The 19,679-nt window shown below is 39.1% G+C and overlaps 1 protein-coding gene across 4 annotated transcripts in view; it reads left to right on the top strand.

The window, feature by feature from the left end:
- The window catches only part of MOCS1 (molybdenum cofactor synthesis 1), a 33,644-nt gene that overhangs the window by 791 nt on the left and 13,174 nt on the right, over positions 1 to 19,679 (top strand). For 3 of the 4 annotated variants that reach the window (XM_052683267.1, XM_052683300.1, XM_052683289.1), the window contains exons 2-5: positions 6,279 to 6,414; positions 7,193 to 7,360; positions 13,998 to 14,162; positions 18,911 to 18,972. In XM_052683267.1, the coding sequence (XP_052539227.1) occupies positions 6,279 to 6,414; positions 7,193 to 7,360; positions 13,998 to 14,162; positions 18,911 to 18,972 (531 nt within the window). Of the gene's footprint in view, positions 1 to 6,278; positions 6,419 to 7,192; positions 7,361 to 13,997; positions 14,163 to 18,910; positions 18,973 to 19,679 lie in introns of those variants that run through there. The other variant, XM_052683278.1, reaches the window with a different exon arrangement.

Genomic DNA, 19,679 nt, shown 5'->3' with positions numbered 1-19,679 from the left:
TCCCACTTTCACTTCAGATCCCTCAGATACATTTGGTTTCTTGGTGCCCAAATGTAAGAGAAAAAGCTCTGCGTTAAGGCACAGCCGTCTATCAGAGGCAGGGTACGACATCCTGACTAATCCACTGGTGGTTTATTGATTTTTCTTTTGATTGCATGGCTGGCTTCAGCAAGCACACTGCAACCTAAAGCTGCCAGTCTTGTGTCACCAGAATTGGATGCATTCACTACCACTTACTTATTTACAGAAAGTCAAACAGATTTGTACATTGCTTTGTTGAACAGTTACTTGGCTCAACAACCTACAAAAGTTTATTGAGATTTTGTGTCTGTTTTTTTTTTTTTTTTTTTTTTTTTTTTCCTCTAAACTAAACTTTTTTAATAAATTCTGATTAGAATTAATTCTCATAGAATGTTTGGAGGGGACATCAAAGATCACTGGGTTACAAATTCACACCATGGGCAGAGTTGTAACCACTATCTCAGGCTGCCTAGGGCCCTATCCAGCACGACCAGTTACTTTGTATAAATCAAGTGGCTGTAGCACACAGTCAGGAATATTTTTGGAAAAGCTTGATTTTACCACGTAGGTCTGAAACACCTATATCCTTTAGGAGAAAAAAACACAGTGGTTGAGAGTATGAAAGTGATTGGGAGATTTGTTTATGTGGCAATAACCAATGACAAGTGTGCTGGAATACTTGCTAAAACCTTACAGGTCACAGCAACCAAGCCAATGCAGAAGCAAAGATAGTACAAACTTCTTATGATATCTGATAAATATCTGGGAAGTTGATGGTAAATGGCTTAGGAGTAAAACCCAGAAGTTGGCTGGACTATTACTGGACTGATTAGTCTACATGATTGAACATACTCATATCTTAGTATTTATGATACAGTTGCCAGCCAAGGTAACAGTTTGAATGTTCTATTGCCAAGGGTAGAATCCCTTTTTTAAAGATTATCTAATGGCAGGTAGCAACAGGTACTCTGAGAGCTCCTTTTCCTGCATCTCTGGTTGTGTGAATCACTCCAGAAATGGTTTTACAGTTAACAGTGGAAGATCTAATGCCAGCCTGTCATCTTCTACACAAGATCATATATATCTAAATGATATTCTTGAATAAGAAAGTATTTTGTAGGATTATGTATTTCAACTACAAAATGGTATATTTTCCTATATAACTTTTTATTGTAAGCAAGAAGTTCCTGGGCAAAAATACAACAAGGAACACAGGATTCTTAGTGTAATAGGGCTTCTGAGTGATAACATTAAGGAAAGTAAAAGTCTTTGGCATTCTGTTATGAAGTTTAATTTCAGCTCATGTAAATCACGTAACTTAAACATAGTTGACTGAAACTTTCTTTGCACTCACTGGAGTAAAGGAAAGAGCCCAGCTAGTCTAGAACAGACCTCATATGGCCTTTCTTGTCCATTCATGCCTGAAACTCTGTGTCCTGGCACTCCATTTTGTGGGTAGCTGTTCAAAGTCCATGAGCAGCACTTTCTGTGCCAGAAGCCGAAACTGAAGCATGCTGTTTAGGGCCAACTGTTGTGCAGCAGCTGTGGAGCTTTCAGAAAAACATTTGTCTTGGACTTCCCAGCTCAGACCTCATTCTGGCACTTGACCTACTTAAACCCATTTCATCCTCTGTGGTTGTCTGACTTCCATGTTGAACAAGGACACCTCACTGCTTGCCTAACCCAAGACATTAGAGGTGAGGCATGAAACAGAAGAGCTCTTGCTGAGTTGTATCTAAGATGTTGGCAGATTAGTGCTAGGCCTTTAGGCTGGGAGGGCAGCACTGGTGCATGGACTTGTCCAGCAGGACTGCAGGAGCTGAAAGAGCCTGCAGGGTTTGGCAGCAGGAGCCATGCTGACACTGTTGTGGTGGTCCTTGAGGCCAGGCCAGAAGAACTGTTTGGTAATATTGCATTGTTAAGGAGCTCTCTGCTCTTGTTTAACTGAACTTTTCCACTGTCTGTCAGTTTGTGGTATTCCTGATTGTTATTAATACTGATGACAGGTTCCAATTCTACTGGATTGCTAGAAGAGTTCTTGTGGAAATTACAGGTGAATTGGCAGGTTTGAAGGGTTGACAGCTTGTCAAAATATAGCAGTCATCTAAGCACTTGTTCTTTCAGCACTGGTTTAGAACATAGGATTGACATCCTAGAGGGTGAAATTACTTTTTCCACAGATCAGATGTAGCACACTTTGTGACAGGGCATACTCCTATGTACAGAAGACTCTCCTGTCAATTATAGAGGGGAGTAGGGGCTAGGGAGTAATAGCCCTGCCTTTTGAATCAGAAAGTTATACAGTTGGATATCAGTAGTTTAAAATAGTCACAACACCCTTCTTTTCCAACTGTAGGGAATTGAATAACCATTTCCCTTCAGCTTGGGATGGTAGCAGGCAGCTTTTGCTGTTCAGTGGGTCACTCAGAGGCTACAAGTGCCTCAAGATCCAATCTCACCATACTCCTTCCCGTCAGAAAATCCTGCTTATGAGATTGGATGAGAGCAGGCTTATTCCTTGCTCTCAGTAACCAGGTATCTGGGTTTCTGCCTCAGACATTTAGCCTTCCCTGAGGAATTGATTAATATGAGTCAGCATTGGCTGCAGTGGCAGATATGGCAATAGAGGATTCACTTCTGGAACTCAACCTGGGTACTCTTGAATTCATGGTGTCTCCTAATTCCTCCTTGTGACATCAAACAGGACAGAAACTGAACTAACAGCTTGAAAATTCCACTGTCAGTTACTCTTTTCCTCTTAGACAAGACCATGACTGGTGCTAGCAACCCTATGAAACTTTTTGTTTGACCATTCCAGCACTGAGAAGTATTTTCCAACAAGAAACAAAAGTCAGTTATCTCCAACAGGATCTTTAAGCAGTATTAACACTAGCTGCCTGGTGAGCACATGTTCTTTAAATATTGCTTCTTGACAGTTGCTTCAGAGTAATTAATGAAGGTCAATATTATTCCTCATGTAAGTCTGCTTTAGTTTCCATGTCTGTAACATCTGCTCTGCCACACACAGTAGATGTGACTCAGGAACAAAATTATTGCTTCCTTTAATCTCATGCCACTGATCACTTTTTCCTGAAAGTTACTTCAAGCACATCATTGTTCTTGTAAAGAAATTATGCTATTTTGACATCCATTTAATGAAATAAGTTCACTTATTTTGACTTCAGTCTATCAAGAGAGAATAGCATTTTTCTTACTTTACCTGTAATTCTCAGTCCAGAGTGGGGAGACAGAAGGTTGATGCTGTGCTGCCTTCACACGCCATGAGTAAGGAGGTTTCATCCTACACAAAGCGCAAAAATGAATGACTGAGAAAGAAGCAGGGGAGCGCTCTGCACGGAAGGACTAAAATAATAAGCATGGATGTACTTCTCATTTCAAATATGGACACTTTCTTAAAATAACAGATAGGAGAACACCAGAAATATAGCCTGATGAGAATGTAGCATGACTCTCAAAGAACAAACATTGTGATTTGGGAATAGCAGTATTTAAATTATCTTCATATTTTCTAGCTGGGAAACAAATGGAGTTAAGCCTGAATATTTAGTTAGGCTCTTCTTCGACTGGTTTTCTAAGGAGTTCTCATACTAAATGAGAAAGAGCAAGCTCTTCTAACAAAGTAAGCTCCCAGTTTTTGATTTCCTGGGGAAAATAAAGCTGTGCAGAACTTGTAAACAATCCATAAGTGCACAGGCTGCAGCATTTCCCCAGGGAGATTAAGAAAACATGAGTTGTTCTTCCTGTGCACATGGGAGAAGAGTCCTGTGCAAGAATGAATCTGAGCAGCATACATGTCAGTGACAATAGCTGTACAAACATTAATCCACAGACATCTTTGTTACTGCAAAGGAGGGAAGGACATGACTGTGAAGGACTTGGCTTTCACCCTCTGGAGGTCTCCACTTGTAGTTGGAGCAAAACAGAAACTGAAAAATTTTGTCTGGGAGATAAGCAAGCACATGGAAACAAGTATGCCATTTTATCAGCATTAAACAGAAGCTTTCAGAGCTCTGAAGCCATCCACCTTGCATCTTCTTTAGCCCCTCCACAACCAAGGTTGTTTTCAGAGGCCTTAACTAATCACAAAGCCATTTAGATCAGGAAGCACAGGAAATTGTTTAAAGGCTGATGGGAAGATTATACTGCCAAGAATGACTGCTCCTGCTTGTAAGTTTACCAGCAGTCAAAGAGTTGGCTCAGCTAGACTCAAAATAACATCAGTTACTGGTATCTGAAGTTGCAGCTGGCAGTGATGGGCCTGATGCACCTCAGGATATAGTTGTGCTGGGGCACATGGCTGATGACTCTTAGTTACAGTCCACCCCCCCTCCCTCCCCGCCACACACAGAGCTTCCCCTGCTTGTTCCTGCTGAAGGCCCAGACTTCCCTCCAGGTTTTGCTTATGTAACAATGGAAAGCACAGCAGAACAGCGAGGGCATAGCTGCAACAAGTGAGGGTTTGCTCAAATGCAACAGCCATGGAAATAAAGGAAAGAAGTTACTTACCCAGAGAAGGCCTCAGGTAGGCAGTAATCTCCAGCAACATACACTTGCCTCCAGCGGCAGCCCTTAGATGAGGTTTGGAATGGGGTAGTTCCTGACTCCACCTCTCGTGGTCACTCAGGTACATTGCATTCACCTGAGGTCCCCTGGGTTGGCCCTGCCTTGCCACCAGGTGCTCAATCACTGGTTTAAGCCATCACTTAGCATTTCCACTACAGCTTATCACAATGATATTGCAGTTCTGGGACTGAGCCAAGGCTTCTAGGTCCCCTTGCTTTATCTTCTTGCTGTGTGTATTGATGTAGAAATATTTCAAATGTTCTTCATTATACCTGGCACCTCATGGAACAGACAAGGTTCTCACTAGTGTGCTGTCCTTCATGTTTTGGCACTCTATCCTATAGTTTATCTCTTGCGTGCCTGATTTTATTCCTTTCCCCCTTCAAGTCTAGTTTAAAGCTCTGTCAGTCAGCTGCCAACTCCTGTGCTGAGCAGTTCTTTGACCTGAGTGCACCTCGCCCAGTGTGCCCACTGCTGCTGTCAGACACTGACAGAAAGCTTGGGCACATCCTGCAGCCTGAGACCTAAATGGCCACTTGTGTTATCTTGTCTAGTTTTGCATTCTGCATCTCAGATTTTTGTAAAAAAACTTCATGTGACCCTTTTATCTATTGTGGCCTGTCAAAGCTAGCCAGCATGATTTTGAATGGAGGTGCAATTTTGTGGCTGAATTTTCACCTTCTTTGGGGGGGGAGGGGGAATGCCACTTTATCTAGAAGTGGTCTGGTAAGTAAGTGTTTAAGGCCAGGTTGGATGGAACCTTGGGCAATCTGATCTACTACTTGATCTAGCACCTGGCAACCCTGCCTATGGCAGAGAGGTTGAAACTTGATGATCCCTTCCAACCCAAGCCATTCTGATTCAGTGCTTCTCAAAGGCTGTATTGCTCCGGAGTATGATACTCTGTTAAAAAAAAGAAAAAAAAGTCAGTAGAAATCATCTTAATATTTATTTCATCAATGAAGACATTATTAAAATTCTGAATTTTTTACACCTTGAACAGCTGGAGTGTTCAGGATCATATAATACCTCTCTTCCAATCCCACTCACCTCATATTTGTTGTCTTTTATCAAAGACAAGCATTTTGGTAATATTCACTTGTTCAGATTTGGACAGGAAAACGTTTCTGTAAATGTTCTTTAAGCAAACATGAAACTCCATAATTATGTACAGCAATAACTTGGTTTTGCTATTGATAGGATGTTATGTCTTGTATTTGGAAGCTGGAAGGGATGCAAACAGAGATGCAGAGTTTCATCCATTTTTATTTATTTTGCGCTAAACTACAGGGACCCTTATAAATGATTTTGGTTATCTGAGAGCTACAGTGAGACTGGTGGTGTTCCTGGATCACTGGGTCTCAGATACAAAGAGACACAGTTGAAAAACACTGCCTCCTATGCTGCACAAAAAGTCTGAAGCACCTGTGGCAAAGTGGCTGTATCTTAAAATGGGAAAGCTGATAATATTATTATATGGAATTAAGAAAACTAATCACTGTGTGGCCAATTTGGGCCATAAGGAGAAGCCATTGGTTTTTCTTGTGCTGCTGTCCTGGTGAGGGAAAAAGAAAGATAATAATTATCTGTTGAGATAAAATTAAAATTTACGTGGCAAGTATATATTGAGTACTGCTATTCAAATATTTAACCATTTCTGATTTTCTTTACAGGAACTGCAAAGCTCAGGAAGAAGAGCACGTTTTCTGCTGGAACATGCTGCTCCCTTCTCTGCTTTTCTGACCGACAGCTTTGGGCGTCAGCACAACTACTTGAGAATTTCTTTGACAGAGAAGTGCAACCTCAGGTGTAAGTGTGTGCTTTCTTGCACAAAGCTCTTATTCACTAGTAGGTAGAAACACATTGTGCAAATGCCAAGAATAGTGCTAGAGTACTTAATGGTATGTTGGCCCTGTGTTATGTTTCTTGTCTTGGCAAAGCAATGGCACAGGTCAGTTAGAAACTGATCTAGGTCTGAACTGATGGGATGGAGAAGCAGGAGCAAGCCTTAGGATCTAGTAAAAATGGGTCTTTTGTCAGGCTTGGCATGGTTTACCCAAGGGAACGGCATGAAGATGCATCAGGGTAGGTTCAGATTGGTTGATAGTAAAAGGTTTTTCACGAGTGTGGTTGGGTAGTGGAACAGACTTGTGGATCCCTTCCAACTCAGGGTATTCTATGATTTGGATTGAAGTGCCTTTAGATGTTTGTATACATAAGTGTGTGATAAGCATGAAAGCTTGTACGTGGGCATTCCCACAGCTACATCTACAAAGTCTGTGGCTATGTTCCCATGCTTGCTGGTGAGTTTGGTGTGTGTGTTTGAATGCAGGTTAGATAGAAATAAAGTTAGCTTTTCTTTTTAAGTAGATCCATCTAATTTTGAGACCCATCAAATGAGTTGTGGGTTTGCTTTTGAAGGAAACCAGGAAATTGCTTGTAACACATGGTTTATGATCTGTATGTAAGAAAGGCAATCAGTTGGCTTCCATTAAAGGCGGTTGCACTTGGTGCATTTTGCATATCAGTTTTAGATTAAGTGTTGCTGAGTATTTTTTGCCATTTATTTCTGTGTTCTTTGTTTCAGGTCAGTACTGTATGCCAGAGGAGGGTGTTCAGCTGACTCCTAAATCAGAGCTACTTACTGCTCAGGAGATAATCACTCTGGCTGGACTGTTTGTGAAAGAAGGCGTAGAGAAGATCCGTCTGACAGGAGGAGAACCACTTATCCGGCCTGATGTGGTTGATATTGTGGGTGAGTTTCCAGTAAATAAAGTGTAATTCAAAGTGACTTACTATGTATTGAACCAAGAACTACACTTACAATTATCTACTAATAAAGTCCCGCAACCTGAAGAATAATTGCATATGAAATGATGTTGTTTTCCCCCAGTATTGTGAAATGGGGGGCAATTCCCTTCAGCAAACTTTCAGTTCTGTTCTCCTGGTTGAATAGAATTTCATACTGTGACAGGTGAACTTAGTACTGGCTTCATATTCAACATCTAATAAATAGCATGCAATTATGCACCCTATGGGTGAAAAATTGAGAACTTATTTGAGGAGGTTCTCATTGCAGAGGAAGAGATGATACTTGTTTTCTTTTTTGGGGGTGGGAGAGTTATTGTTGTTTTGTTTATTTTCAATTGCATTTGCTCATCTGTGTTTACAGGAATGGTGGGAATGACTATGCTTTTCTAAGTTACTGATACACTGGGAATGTATTAATTAAATGGAAGATAAATCACTGGCTAAACCTTTGAAGTTCATCTCCTTTTGATTTACATGACATTAATTTATTGTACTCCTGATTTTGACTTGAGCCAGTTGTTCTTTCCTAATCAAAAATTTAATATGTCATGGACATTAAAACAGCTTAAGATAATGGTAATGTATTAAATTAAAGCTATGAAGGTAGGTATACTTTGGCATATTGTAGGTAATGGAACTTCTGTTTCTGCAGCTATACTCTTAGAAGTACTGAAGATAAGGAGGGATTAATACAGCATATGAAGGTCTTGAAAAAAGTGCCTGCTGATAGACTGGGTTTTGCTGCATGAAACAGACCCTATTCCTGCTCTCTTTTATTCAGAGCAGTGTAGTATAAAGAGCTGGAAAAAGTAAGGCTAGAGTGAGGTGGCTTGAGATCTGCTTGTATCCTGATTGTGAGGAGCCCCCAGACTGTACTAACTTCATCTTTTTGGAACTCGGTGGAATAGCTTTCCCTCAGGTATTTACCACATGAATGATGGTTATTTGTATTTGTGCTTGAGAGCATTATGTACATTTCAAGAAGTCTGGCGTGTGTGTTTCTCACAATAAAAAGTGTAATTATTTTTAGCTGGCTTTTTCCAGCTGAGAGGGGAGTAGATTTATAAAAGCAGGTGTATTTTAAAATATAATAATCCTTTTTTTAGTTGGAGGGTACAGTATTGGCATGAAAATGGATTGAAATCAGTATCATTATCAGTTTAGTGCAGAGTTTTCTTTGCTGGTTTGTACTGTTTTTTTTTTATCATAGTAGCTGATGGCTTTTTATATTCAACACTGCTACTTCAATGTTGAGGGTTTACGCTGAGTAGTTAGTTCACTGCAAAATAATTCTATTTTTGCAATAGTTCTAAGCATTGATAGAAAAGTTGTTTCGTATGTTCTACTGTAGTGATTGAATTCTCAAGGGCTTATTTTTATGGCGACTGGAGGGGGACCTCAATTTGAACCACTGGATTTACATTATTCTGTCTATGTTCTTGTTCACAACTAAACTTGGATAGAATCATAGTGTTCTTGAGAACCTTCACAACTTCTGTGCTGTCATTTTAACAGATGAGAATAGTCATCTTGGTGTAAAAGTGATGGATGTTAAGATGATTGTTAAGATGATTGTCCCGTTACGTTACTTCTTTTTGGAATTAATTTGTATTTGCCTGGCTGTTTTCTCTCAGCCGTGTTCAAAATTAGAAAATTTCAGTCTCCGTATATGATTTTTTTTTTTCTAAGACTGTCATGTTACAATAAGTTGTGTGCAATTAGGATCGCTAGAAAGTTGTTAAAATTAAATAGATTTCATGTAACAATTAGGGGAAAATTCACTGAAAAACGATTCTAAAAATATTTCCTGCAATATTCAAAGTATTCAGCTTTATTGAAGCCATCTTGTGACAGGGTTGTTACAAAATTGTTCCAGAAGTGGGCATCTCAGACTCTGAAAATCTCACCTTCATAATAGCATTCAAGATATAAATTCCTTATCGTGTAACCAAAGGTTACTGCAGCAACATATGTGATCCATCTTTTGCGTGGCAAGAGTTATACTTCTCTAGAACTTTCTTTGGCAGTACAGTCCTTGTATGACCTACTGCTCTAGGCTGTAAGCAGTTTTCTGGTTCTTGGGCAGGATTCGAAAAAGCAAAAATTGTGCTGATTCAGGAGCAAGAGAATTACAGTCTGTGATTGCTTCAACAGGCTGGAGAAAAAAACTTGGCTAGCCTAAGAGGAAGGTGAGGCACATTCAGAAGTTCTGTTTTATCTTTGTGATTCCATGAGTATTTGTCTTCACTGTTTGGTCTGAAATGAGCTGCACTGGATTAAGCAGTTCTGCTGTACTTTAAAAAGCCTGCTCACGATTACATAACAAGAAATTGCTGGGTTTAAGATCCAAATGCTTTATTTGGATAATAAAAAGTCAAGAGTTTGACTTTTTCAAATATTCTGAAACAGTCTGAGGTTGAAAAAGGCAGTAGCACTAAGTGCTACTAAGTGCTAAGACGCTATTCATTCACATTTCCATGATGTAATGTTCGTATTTCTACCAGGTTTAAAACTATTAATTTCTTGTTTAGTGTCATTTTGCCCTTGTGGAGCTATTTTGTTTTATTTTATAACTGTCTTCACTCTGAAATATTTCTCCATTGTTAAAGTGTCATTACATTTGTCAGGTCCTTCTGACTTCAGCAAGACTGATGATAAGATTGTTATACAGAGGCTTGGGACATCTAAGTCTGTTTGCAGCTTTTTGTGTCTCTGACCTAGGTTTCTTTTTTGTTGAACTCCATAAACTGCAGAATACCCTACCCTGTTAATTATATGTTGGAGTATGTGATGGTGTTCAAATTCCAGGCTCAATGCTTTTGTATGGAGGTGGTCTAGCTAGTTAAATAGTATTAGATGATAACATTTTGGTAAATCTGAAGACTTGCTGTACTAGCAAAAAAAACCAACTGGTTAGTAAATGTTTACTGTGGTCTCCATTTATTTAGTATTATATAGGAAAATATTCCTCAAACTAATGTAACAGCAGCTCTAGAATTCCAGAATGATTTTAAAAATAAAATCTAGTCAAGGTAAGGTTGTAGTAACATGATCACTGGCTATTAATTGTCATTAAAATGGCTATTCAGGTGCCAGTTGATTTACTCTTAACAAAGTAAGTAAGATAAAACAGCTTTTCTAAGATTCACAGGGTTTTTACCCACAAGCACACATTAGATTGTAAGAAATGGAGACTTCAAAATTGTGTTCTTGACTTAGTATCATAGAATCCTTAAGAGTTGGAAGGAACCTTTAAATGTCATTTAGTCCAACTCCACTGCAATGAACAGAGACATGTGCAACTAGATCAGGGCAACTTACCTGAAAGGTTAGGGCACAGCCACATCTGGGCAACCTGTTACAGTGCTTCTCCACCTCACTGTAGAAGACTGTTTCCTTTTATCCAACCTAAGTCTATTCTCTTTATGCCTAAAAGCATTTCCCCTTGTTCTGTCACCACAGACCCTGCTAAAGACTCTGTCCCCTTCTTTCCTGTAGCTCCCCTTTACATACTGAAAGGCTGCTATCAGGTCACCTCTCTCAGCCTGTACTCACAGGAGAGGTGTTCCATCCCTAGGGTCATTTTTGTGACCCTTCTCTGGACACACTCCAACAGGTCTCTCCTGTGCTGAGTATTCCACATCTGGACAAACTATTCCAGGTGAGACCTCACCAGCACAGAGTAGAGGCACAGGATCACAACCTTTGACCTGCTGGCCACACTTTTGATGCAGCCCAGGATACAGTTGGCTTTCTGCAAGGGCACATTGCTGGCTCATGTCCAGCTTGCCATCCACCATTACCCCCAGGTCTTTTTCAGCAGGGCTGCATTCAATCCTTTCATTCTCCAGCTTGTATTTGTAGTAGGGGTTGCCTTGACTCAGGTGCAAGACTTCGCATTTGGATTTATTGAACCTCATGAAATTCACCTGGGCCTACAGCTCAAGCCTGTCCAGGTCCCTGTGGACGGTATCCCATCCCTCTGGTGTGTTGACTGTACCGCACAACTAGGGTCATCAGCAAACTTCTTGAGGCTGCACTTGACCCCACTGACATTGTAATTGGTGAAGATATTAAAGAATGTCAGCCCCAGCACCAACCCCTGGGGGACACCACTCATCACTGATTTCCATCCCGATGTTGAGCCGTTGACTACCACTCTCTGGACTCGATCCTGCAGCCAGTTCTTCATCTGTGACTTGTTTTTAATGTTTCTTTGGGCTGGATAACTCAAGTTCCAGCTCTGTATTGCATTGTAGATATTTATAGAAACAGCCTACACTACATCAGGAGTTGAATAGGGCTGAGATTTAAGCTACATTTGCTTTCAGCAAGCATTTCTCTTAACCATAAATCATCTGTGGAACACCAGTAAAGCTCATTAATTTTAATGATAGATTATTACAACCATATTTTCCTAATATTCATACATAAACTTTTTACTGCATGCACATACATAAGCTGTGACTCAGCAACTAACACTAGCAGAAACCTCTATCATGTCCTAGTGACTGCCAAAAATATATATTTGAGACTTTCCTGAAGCAGATGATAATGGAATATAGAATCCATCTCCTTTGTGGTACTGTAGGCATAAATTAGAACTGGGCTTACAAAGTATGATAGCTGTTTATTATTGTCTGGGTAGCATACGTCTCCACTGAGAAAATATAGAATACCCTGAGTTGGAAGGGAACCATAGGAACATCATTTTCCAGGGCAGGCTTTTTATAGTAGCATACATATTTCTGGAGTAAACTTGTGAAGATTAGACTTGTTAATACATATATTAGGAGACAAAATATGTTTTCTGGTCTCAAGCAGGAGAAATACAATTGAAGAAACTCTTAGAAGAGGATATATAAGAAAGTCATCTGTTTAAGGAGATGCTCTTTATCCTGACGGAAAAGAAGTAAATGTGAAAAGGTTTACTTGATGGCTTAAGCTGCACTAATAAGTTTTTAGCTTCATGCTATTGAAGCTAAAATTGAATCATAGCATCTGTTCTGTATTCTGTTCTACTTCATAGTTTTATCAGTTACCTTTTCTTGTATTGATGTTGTATTGATGGTAAGGCAGTGGCCGAAAGTTGGTAAACAGGTTAATATGTGGACACACATTGAGTTCCAAATTTATGAAAACTCTCTCCCCTTCTAAATTTAGAGATCATTAATGGGAAAAAAAGAAAAGCAAGCAAATGCAAATATTCCACTTCTTGGCTTTCGCAAATAACACAGTGTACTAACTGGTCTTTCTTAGTTTGTTGGTTTAAGTGTGAAGTCTCTATCTCCAGTTTCTCAGAGTTGGGCTCAATCCAAGTTGTTCTGCATACTAATGTATTTCCAGTGCCTCGCCCTGTCTCTCGTCCTGGCACAGGGAAGAGAAGATGCACTGACAAAAGGTCCTGCCTGCACTTAACGACCTAAAGAGTTCCTGCCTTTTTATTAAAACAACAACAGCAAAACTTTTCCATTTTAGGCTGTGGCTGAATTTGTTTCTATATTTTATTCTATGCCTTTCTGCATTTTACATTTTTAGCTGTGAGACCTGCATGGCAGCTTGTTTTTTCCTCTCTGTTAGGAGTTCTGGGCCAAGCTTAGGCTGAATATTTTGAGAATAATTGAGAAATGAAATAAAGCCAAAGTAAGACCTTTATCAGCATGAACAAATAGAGGTAAAATAGGCAGTAAAGAATGAACTGTAAAATGTTTGTACTGTAACTAGAATTGCCCCAAGAATAAGAGTTCTTAAAATATTTTCCAAGAAATTAGGGTGGATGCTATGGCTTTGCTTTCATTCTGCTTCTACAGATGGTGTATGCAGTTTTGTTTGTTTTTCTCATCTGTTCTTGTATTGATAACCAGAGGTTTGAAGGACTGCCCTCCAGGAATTGAATATGCCAAGGATTTCCTCGTTTAGTTTCCAAGCAGGCATTTTTTGAATTTTAAACTCATTACATTATCTGTTTCTTACTTGGTTTTCTTTTGTTAACCAAAAGTTTCCAGTTGTTAAGTGCAAATACTTTTGTTCATTGGATGTTCTTGCTTCAGATGCTCTATAATGGCCTGATGTGTTGACCTTTTTCTCTCTAGATGGCTTCATATCTATTTATTTTGACAGCTTAAAGTCACTATTTCTTGACACTGCCACTAGGTTAGAACAGTTCTTTTTTTCTGCAGCACTTCAGGGTAAGTGTTGCTAGTTCAGGTGCCATGGTATATCTTGCTGCTGCTTACTATTACAGAACTCAGAATTCTGTTTGCAATGCTAGATTAAGGAAAAGATGGTAAAGAAGATCAGAGGCCTTCTTCCAACAGTAGAGTAGCTACAGAGAACAAAATTAGTTGTGTTTTCATTGTTCTTCTTAAGCAGTTTTGCAGGCAACAAATTGCTGTTGCTTGTACCTTTTGAAATTGGTGTATGCTAGAATGGATCAGAAGAAGGCTGACAGATTGATGTGTCCGTGTTTTCCTTCCACCTTGTTGAGTTTTGTTTTGTGAATCTTTTTGAGGGATTTTCTGTTTAATTTACAGTTAAATTACTTCTTTTAAATTGTTCTTACTTTTATTTTCTTTTCCTAGGTCAACTGTACAAGCTAGAAGGGCTGAAAACCATCGCTGTCACAACCAATGGGATCAACTTAGCCAGGCTATTGCCCCGACTGAAGGAGGCAGGACTGAATGCCATCAACATTAGCCTGGATACTTTGGTTCCAGCTAAATTTGAGTTCATTGTCCGGAGGAAAGGTACAGATTTGTCTTCAAAGGCAAAGTTTTTAATACCAGCAGGAATGTGAATTGTTTGATATGTCTTTCATGCTCAGTTGTTTTGTCCTTTTGATTCCAAGGAAAACAACCTACGCTAGCAATTTAGATTGTGACTTTCCTTCTTTCTGCAATGCTAAGAGATAGAACCTTTAGTTGGATTTGCTAAGAGTAGAAGAGGCTCAACTCACCAACCACAGTCAGTGGTGACTCTGTCTACAGTTACCAGTACCTGTTTGAGTACCGGTTTGTTGTGGAAATCAAGAGAACTCTCCAGATCTTGTGCTGTTGTTTAGTATTTTTCAAAGAAACACATTTCACTGTGGCAGCAAAGGATTAATATACCACAAGAAGTAAACTTCGTGTGACAAATAACAGAAGTTTCTGAAAGCTACATTTGGGATGTGCCAGCTGTGTCTCATTTCTGATTAGTGGTATTTCCGATGGCACTGCATTTTAAAAGTAGTACAAGTACAGACTGTTCCTGACTTCATTTGAGGAGAGATACAAGCTTTGTAACTTCTCTCCAGTTGAACTAGTAATTGCAAACAATTTCAGTAATGCTTAGATGTTTCCAGTGTTAAAAACCCTTGTTTAAATGAATCCTGTATTCTATCTTAAAGTTTAGCAGAAATGTTTGGGCTTCCTTCCCTAAACCTAAAACTGATACAGAGTTTTATATCATTCGGTCTACAAATGCAGGCTGTGAACTTCTAATTCTGACAAAATTTCCAGGTAGCCACTAGATGGTGCAACAGCTTAAGCTAAATGCATGGTAAGGGGTGAACAAATCTGGGATACTGTGAGAAGTAACTTCTACGTTTAAATCACTCCTCTATCAAATTGAAATTCTGTTGACAAATGTAGAAAGGTGGTTTTGTCTGCAGTCTCTCTGGGAGTGCTTCTTCAGATGTCTACATCACAATGCAAATATCTCTTCCTGTCAGAAATCTGACTGTTTTATTAATGTGGTTGTGTCATGGCATAATTGGCATGCAGAGAAGTATCTGGAGTATCTAATCACAAGCAGGTGGTGACTGTGCTCTTTTCTTCTGCTCTCTGCATTTGAATATTACCTGATTTGTGACATTCACTAGAAGCAGGCTCTTCCTTTGCTACTGAAGGGGTAAACCTCATCCTGAAGCTCCCTGAATTATATGGCCACAGCTCTTCATATCTGATTGGAAGCTGTTAGGAATGCACTGTTTATAGTTAAATTAAAAGTTAGCAAGGAAGAAGGATAACTTTTATTTATATAAACGTTCTCTTTTTCCCATTTTAAAATGAAAAAGGGCCTTTAACCACAAAGAGAGAAATTGCTCTTCTATGTACCATAGAGGATGAACAGAGAAACTTCTGTGACTTTCTTTTTTAAAGAGGAGAATAAAAACTCCAAATCATATATACTTATTAAGATCAGGTTAAAAACAGCATTGCTTTTGTGGTTGTTGTTTGGTTTTGTTTTTTTTTTCCTTTTGTTAAGGGCTGGAATTACGTAAAAATACTTTTTAAATTGTTTTTGAGGTGTTTTTTTTAATTTAATAGGAGATTTCCAAGTTTGGAATGAGCAGAGAATAAACAGTCTGCACTACAGTGCTACCTTGTCTCGTGTGGCAGTTCCAGAGGCGACCAGATGTAGCTCTGTTAAGGTGAGAGGGATTCCTGGTCTTAGACTCCTACAGTCCAGTAAATTCTGTGGAAGGCAAAGGTTTCATCTAACTGGAGCTAGCCAGGAGCTCAAGAAACTTGAAATAAATTTTTCAGGTCCTCTGGGAACTTTTTCCAGGATTTTGATGTTATGTCTTTAATGCACTGATACCACTGATGAGTAAAAGCACATTAGAGAACCATAACATTTCTGTTCCTCTCTATCTACCGCATTTCAAGGGATGAACAAATAAATAATATTTGGTGCTGCACGTAGCTGTCCAATTTGTTTCACAGCCTGCATCTTCTTTTTTTGTTCAGTACAAAGCAAATTAGATATTTTACTGTAATTGAGTCATTAAACATTGGCTTGAAGCCTATGTTCCAGCAGGGATGAAACACTGGGAGGTGTCATGCTTCCCATATGTGATTGTTCTGGACATGTTGAAGAATCTCTACAAAGTCCTACTTACAAACACTATGACTCTACTTTAAAGTTGGATTAGGTTATGGTTTCTTAAAAGACGAAAATATTGGATTTTTTTCAGTGTTTGGAGAAGGCTTGAAATTTTGAAATGTCCAAAAAAATTTTGAAAACTTCTGCTTCTCGACAATATTTCCTGAAAAAATAGCATTTCATCTCTACTGTAGCGTACAGAAATATTTTGGTTTTGTTCTTTTTGCAGTTCCATTACCACGCAAGGATTTTGATCTAAAAAGGAAGTTTCAGTTAGTACCTCATGGCATACAAATGGACTCTTAACAGCTTTCCATGAAGAAAAGCAGAGAACAGTTAACCTGAAAATCTGCAAAGCAGTTACAGATATATTTTTAATGTAGTAGGTTTTTAGTTTGAACGATTACCCTGCTCCAAAACTCTTTGAGCTTGTTTCCACTAATAGTAGTTGTTAATCAAAATAGGCTTGTTTCTTTTTTTTTCTATTTTTTTTTGTCTGTGTGTAGATTTTTGATAGCATGTGTTAGAGTGACAGGAGGTAAGAGGTAGAACTCGTTAGAACTTTGGTTTAGATGCACTGCAAGCTGTGTTATTCTCCTATACCTCTACATACATTGTTTTATTGTTGTTTTATCTGTTGCTTGGTTATGACTGCTTCCTGTCTCTTTTAGTTGATTTTGATTTCTGCATTCCTGAAGTTGCACATAAGGTTTTCTTAGCTGTTGTGGAGCTTTTTGATCCCATTTGAGGCTCTGGGTTGTGCTTACAGCAACGTATCATTATCTCTCTTGCCACATTCAGCTCATAAACTTAATTGGAAGGAAAACTACCACTATGGCTGCAAACTTTCTGGGTGCATGCAAAACAAGTAGGTGATGAAGGAGAAGAATTACAGGTTCTAACTTCAAACAGTTGCTTGCAAGAGTTAGGTTGCTATTCCCTCCTTACTCTTCACATTCTTTTTGTGGCCAGGAGCAGTATTGGTTATGCATCTCCTGCTTTCCTGTGTTTGTCCTTGATACTCTTACCAGACAGGAAACAGTAAACTAGAAGTTTCACGTCTCTCTTTTCTACTGTGATATGGAGCACCTTCAATGTCAAGTGTGAAAGAATGTTATTAAGTAAGCTATTACTTGTTTTTGGTAAGCGCCGACAGATAATTAAGTTACAAACATTTCTCTAGAGAACCTGAGTTTCCAGTGGATCAGAGATGGGAAAAGAAGGCTGACGAACCTATCTAGAAAAAGATATCATATAAATAAAAGCAGCACAGGGATTGTCAGCACAAAACTTCTGGAAGATCTTGCCCTTTTGCTAGCATATGTAAATTATTTGCTGTTGAAGACTACAGCTTAGGGAGGAGTTGCTCAGCCTCATACAGTGTCTTGTCATCTGCATTTTGAGTGCAAAAGCGTTTAGTCTATCTTAGACTAGGTAAGAGACATGCTTGTGAACACAGTATTTGCAGCTGTGCACATCCACTCACCAGAAATGTGTCCCCAGTGGTCTGTAACTTTGTCTCATTCTTGCTACTATCACCTTGTTTCTCTGCCAGCTGGTGTGACAAGGGAAAGAGTAATATGTGAAATCTAAAAGTGATATCTTGATGAAAGGTCTTAACTTTAAAACTAACGTAAGGTGTGATTTGAATGAGTTGATTAACAGGCTTTCTTAAAGGCCTTTGGAATTATAAAATTGCATACCTAATTTTTTTCTTCCACATTTAAGAGGTACATCTAGAGGGAGAAAGTACTTGTCCTGAATTAACTCTGTATCTGTGCCTGGGAGCTGATGACAAGTACAGACCGTACTAAAGGGGAGGGTGAATCTGAGCAGTTCATCTCTTGGAGTCATTGATGCTTTTGACATATTTCATTTGTTTTTAAGGGTCAAAGGACAACTTATTGCTTTTCTAAATGCTCTGACGTGCTCCCAACATTGTGGTCACCAAATCCACGAGTTCAAAGTAGTCATAAAATGATAGTCGTGTAAAATGCTGCTGCTTGTGATCTTTAATAGCTTTGGAAGCCAATTAGGTCTGTAGCAAGGGGGAAATGAAGGGTTTTTGTTTGTTCCTAACTCTGCTCTTCCCCACACGCACATTTTAAAATACCCTTAGCAACACTGTAAAGACCAGATTTAGACCAGTGAGAGTCTGCTGTTTTAGCAAAGACACATGTGCTATTATTATCAAATAAACATTAATTTGGTATTCTTTCTTCATTCCATCTGGAGGCAATTCACAAATGTGTGTCACTCCCTTTAAGACGAACATAATGCAAAGCAAAGTTGAAGTACGGAGAACTGGAGAGTCATACATTAATGTTGTATTAATGTCCAAAGATGCAGAAAAGCATCTGAATACTTTTGATTACCCAAATACCATTAAAAAAAAAATATAAATGTATCTCACTAATTTGACAACAGCAACAAATGCTGGCAGCCTTAGGGAAGAGAGAGAGAACTGAAATCTCGTTACTTGCATCTCTTACTTAAGCCACATCTTCTGAGTTGGATTGTTTTGTATGCTTTTTTTTTTTTTTATGGTCATCTTTTTCCTGTATCTCCTTCCACGTTCTGTTCCTGTGTAAGCAGGAAGAATAAAAATTTCTTTTCTATATCTTAGGCTTTCACAAGGTAATGGAAGGAATCCACAAAGCCACTGAACTTGGTTACCATCCTGTTAAGGTAAAGGAAGTGTGAATCTACTCTTTTAACCATTGTTGTTTTTTGTTTTTTTACCATAACTTGTGATAAAAGTTGCGGCTCACCTGCTAGGGAATTTATTTCCCCCCTTCTTGTCCTAACCTCAAATAATTTTTGGCAAGTCACATCAAAAGTTATTCGGGGGAATTCATATCTCCTCATGCAGCTCAGAGTATAGTTCACACTGCCACAAAGCATATTGATAGCCTAGCAGCAGACTGCTGGGTGGTCCTGCTCTGTACTTGTCTCCTCCTGCCCCCTGTATTGAGTTGGCACTTGTCTGACCCAGCTATGAACTTGGCTGAGGGAGTTAACAGGCAGAAAACAGCCCTGCAGAAAGACATTTTTTTTTCTGGTTTATCTCCTTCATCTGCTCATAGCAGACTGTGATGAGGACCAGTGTTAGAGACAGGCAAAGGGAGTTTTCCTTTGGAGGTGCAGGTAAATCAACTTAGCTGTAATATGAAACTTCACCCTAACTCAGCTTACAGTTTACAGTTCTGTAGCAGTTGTTCCTTTTTTTCACCAGTGTTCTGGAAGATCAAATAAGTGTAAATGGTTTAGGCTATAAAGCTCTGAAAAACACCAGCCAAAATTCAGACCCTCTGTCTGAGAACATTGTCCTGCATCAACAGCTCTTCTCAATTTAGAATAATTTGCAAACTTAGTATACCTTCAAATCCTGCAGT

The sequence above is a fragment of the Tympanuchus pallidicinctus genome, unplaced genomic scaffold (assembly GCF_026119805.1).
Source record: "Tympanuchus pallidicinctus isolate F22 unplaced genomic scaffold, pur_lepc_1.0 scaffold1, whole genome shotgun sequence".
Classification (NCBI taxonomy): domain Eukaryota; kingdom Metazoa; phylum Chordata; class Aves; order Galliformes; family Phasianidae; genus Tympanuchus; species Tympanuchus pallidicinctus.
The sequence above is the reverse complement of the archived record's forward strand: the minus strand, read 5'-3'. Positions and strand labels throughout refer to the sequence as shown.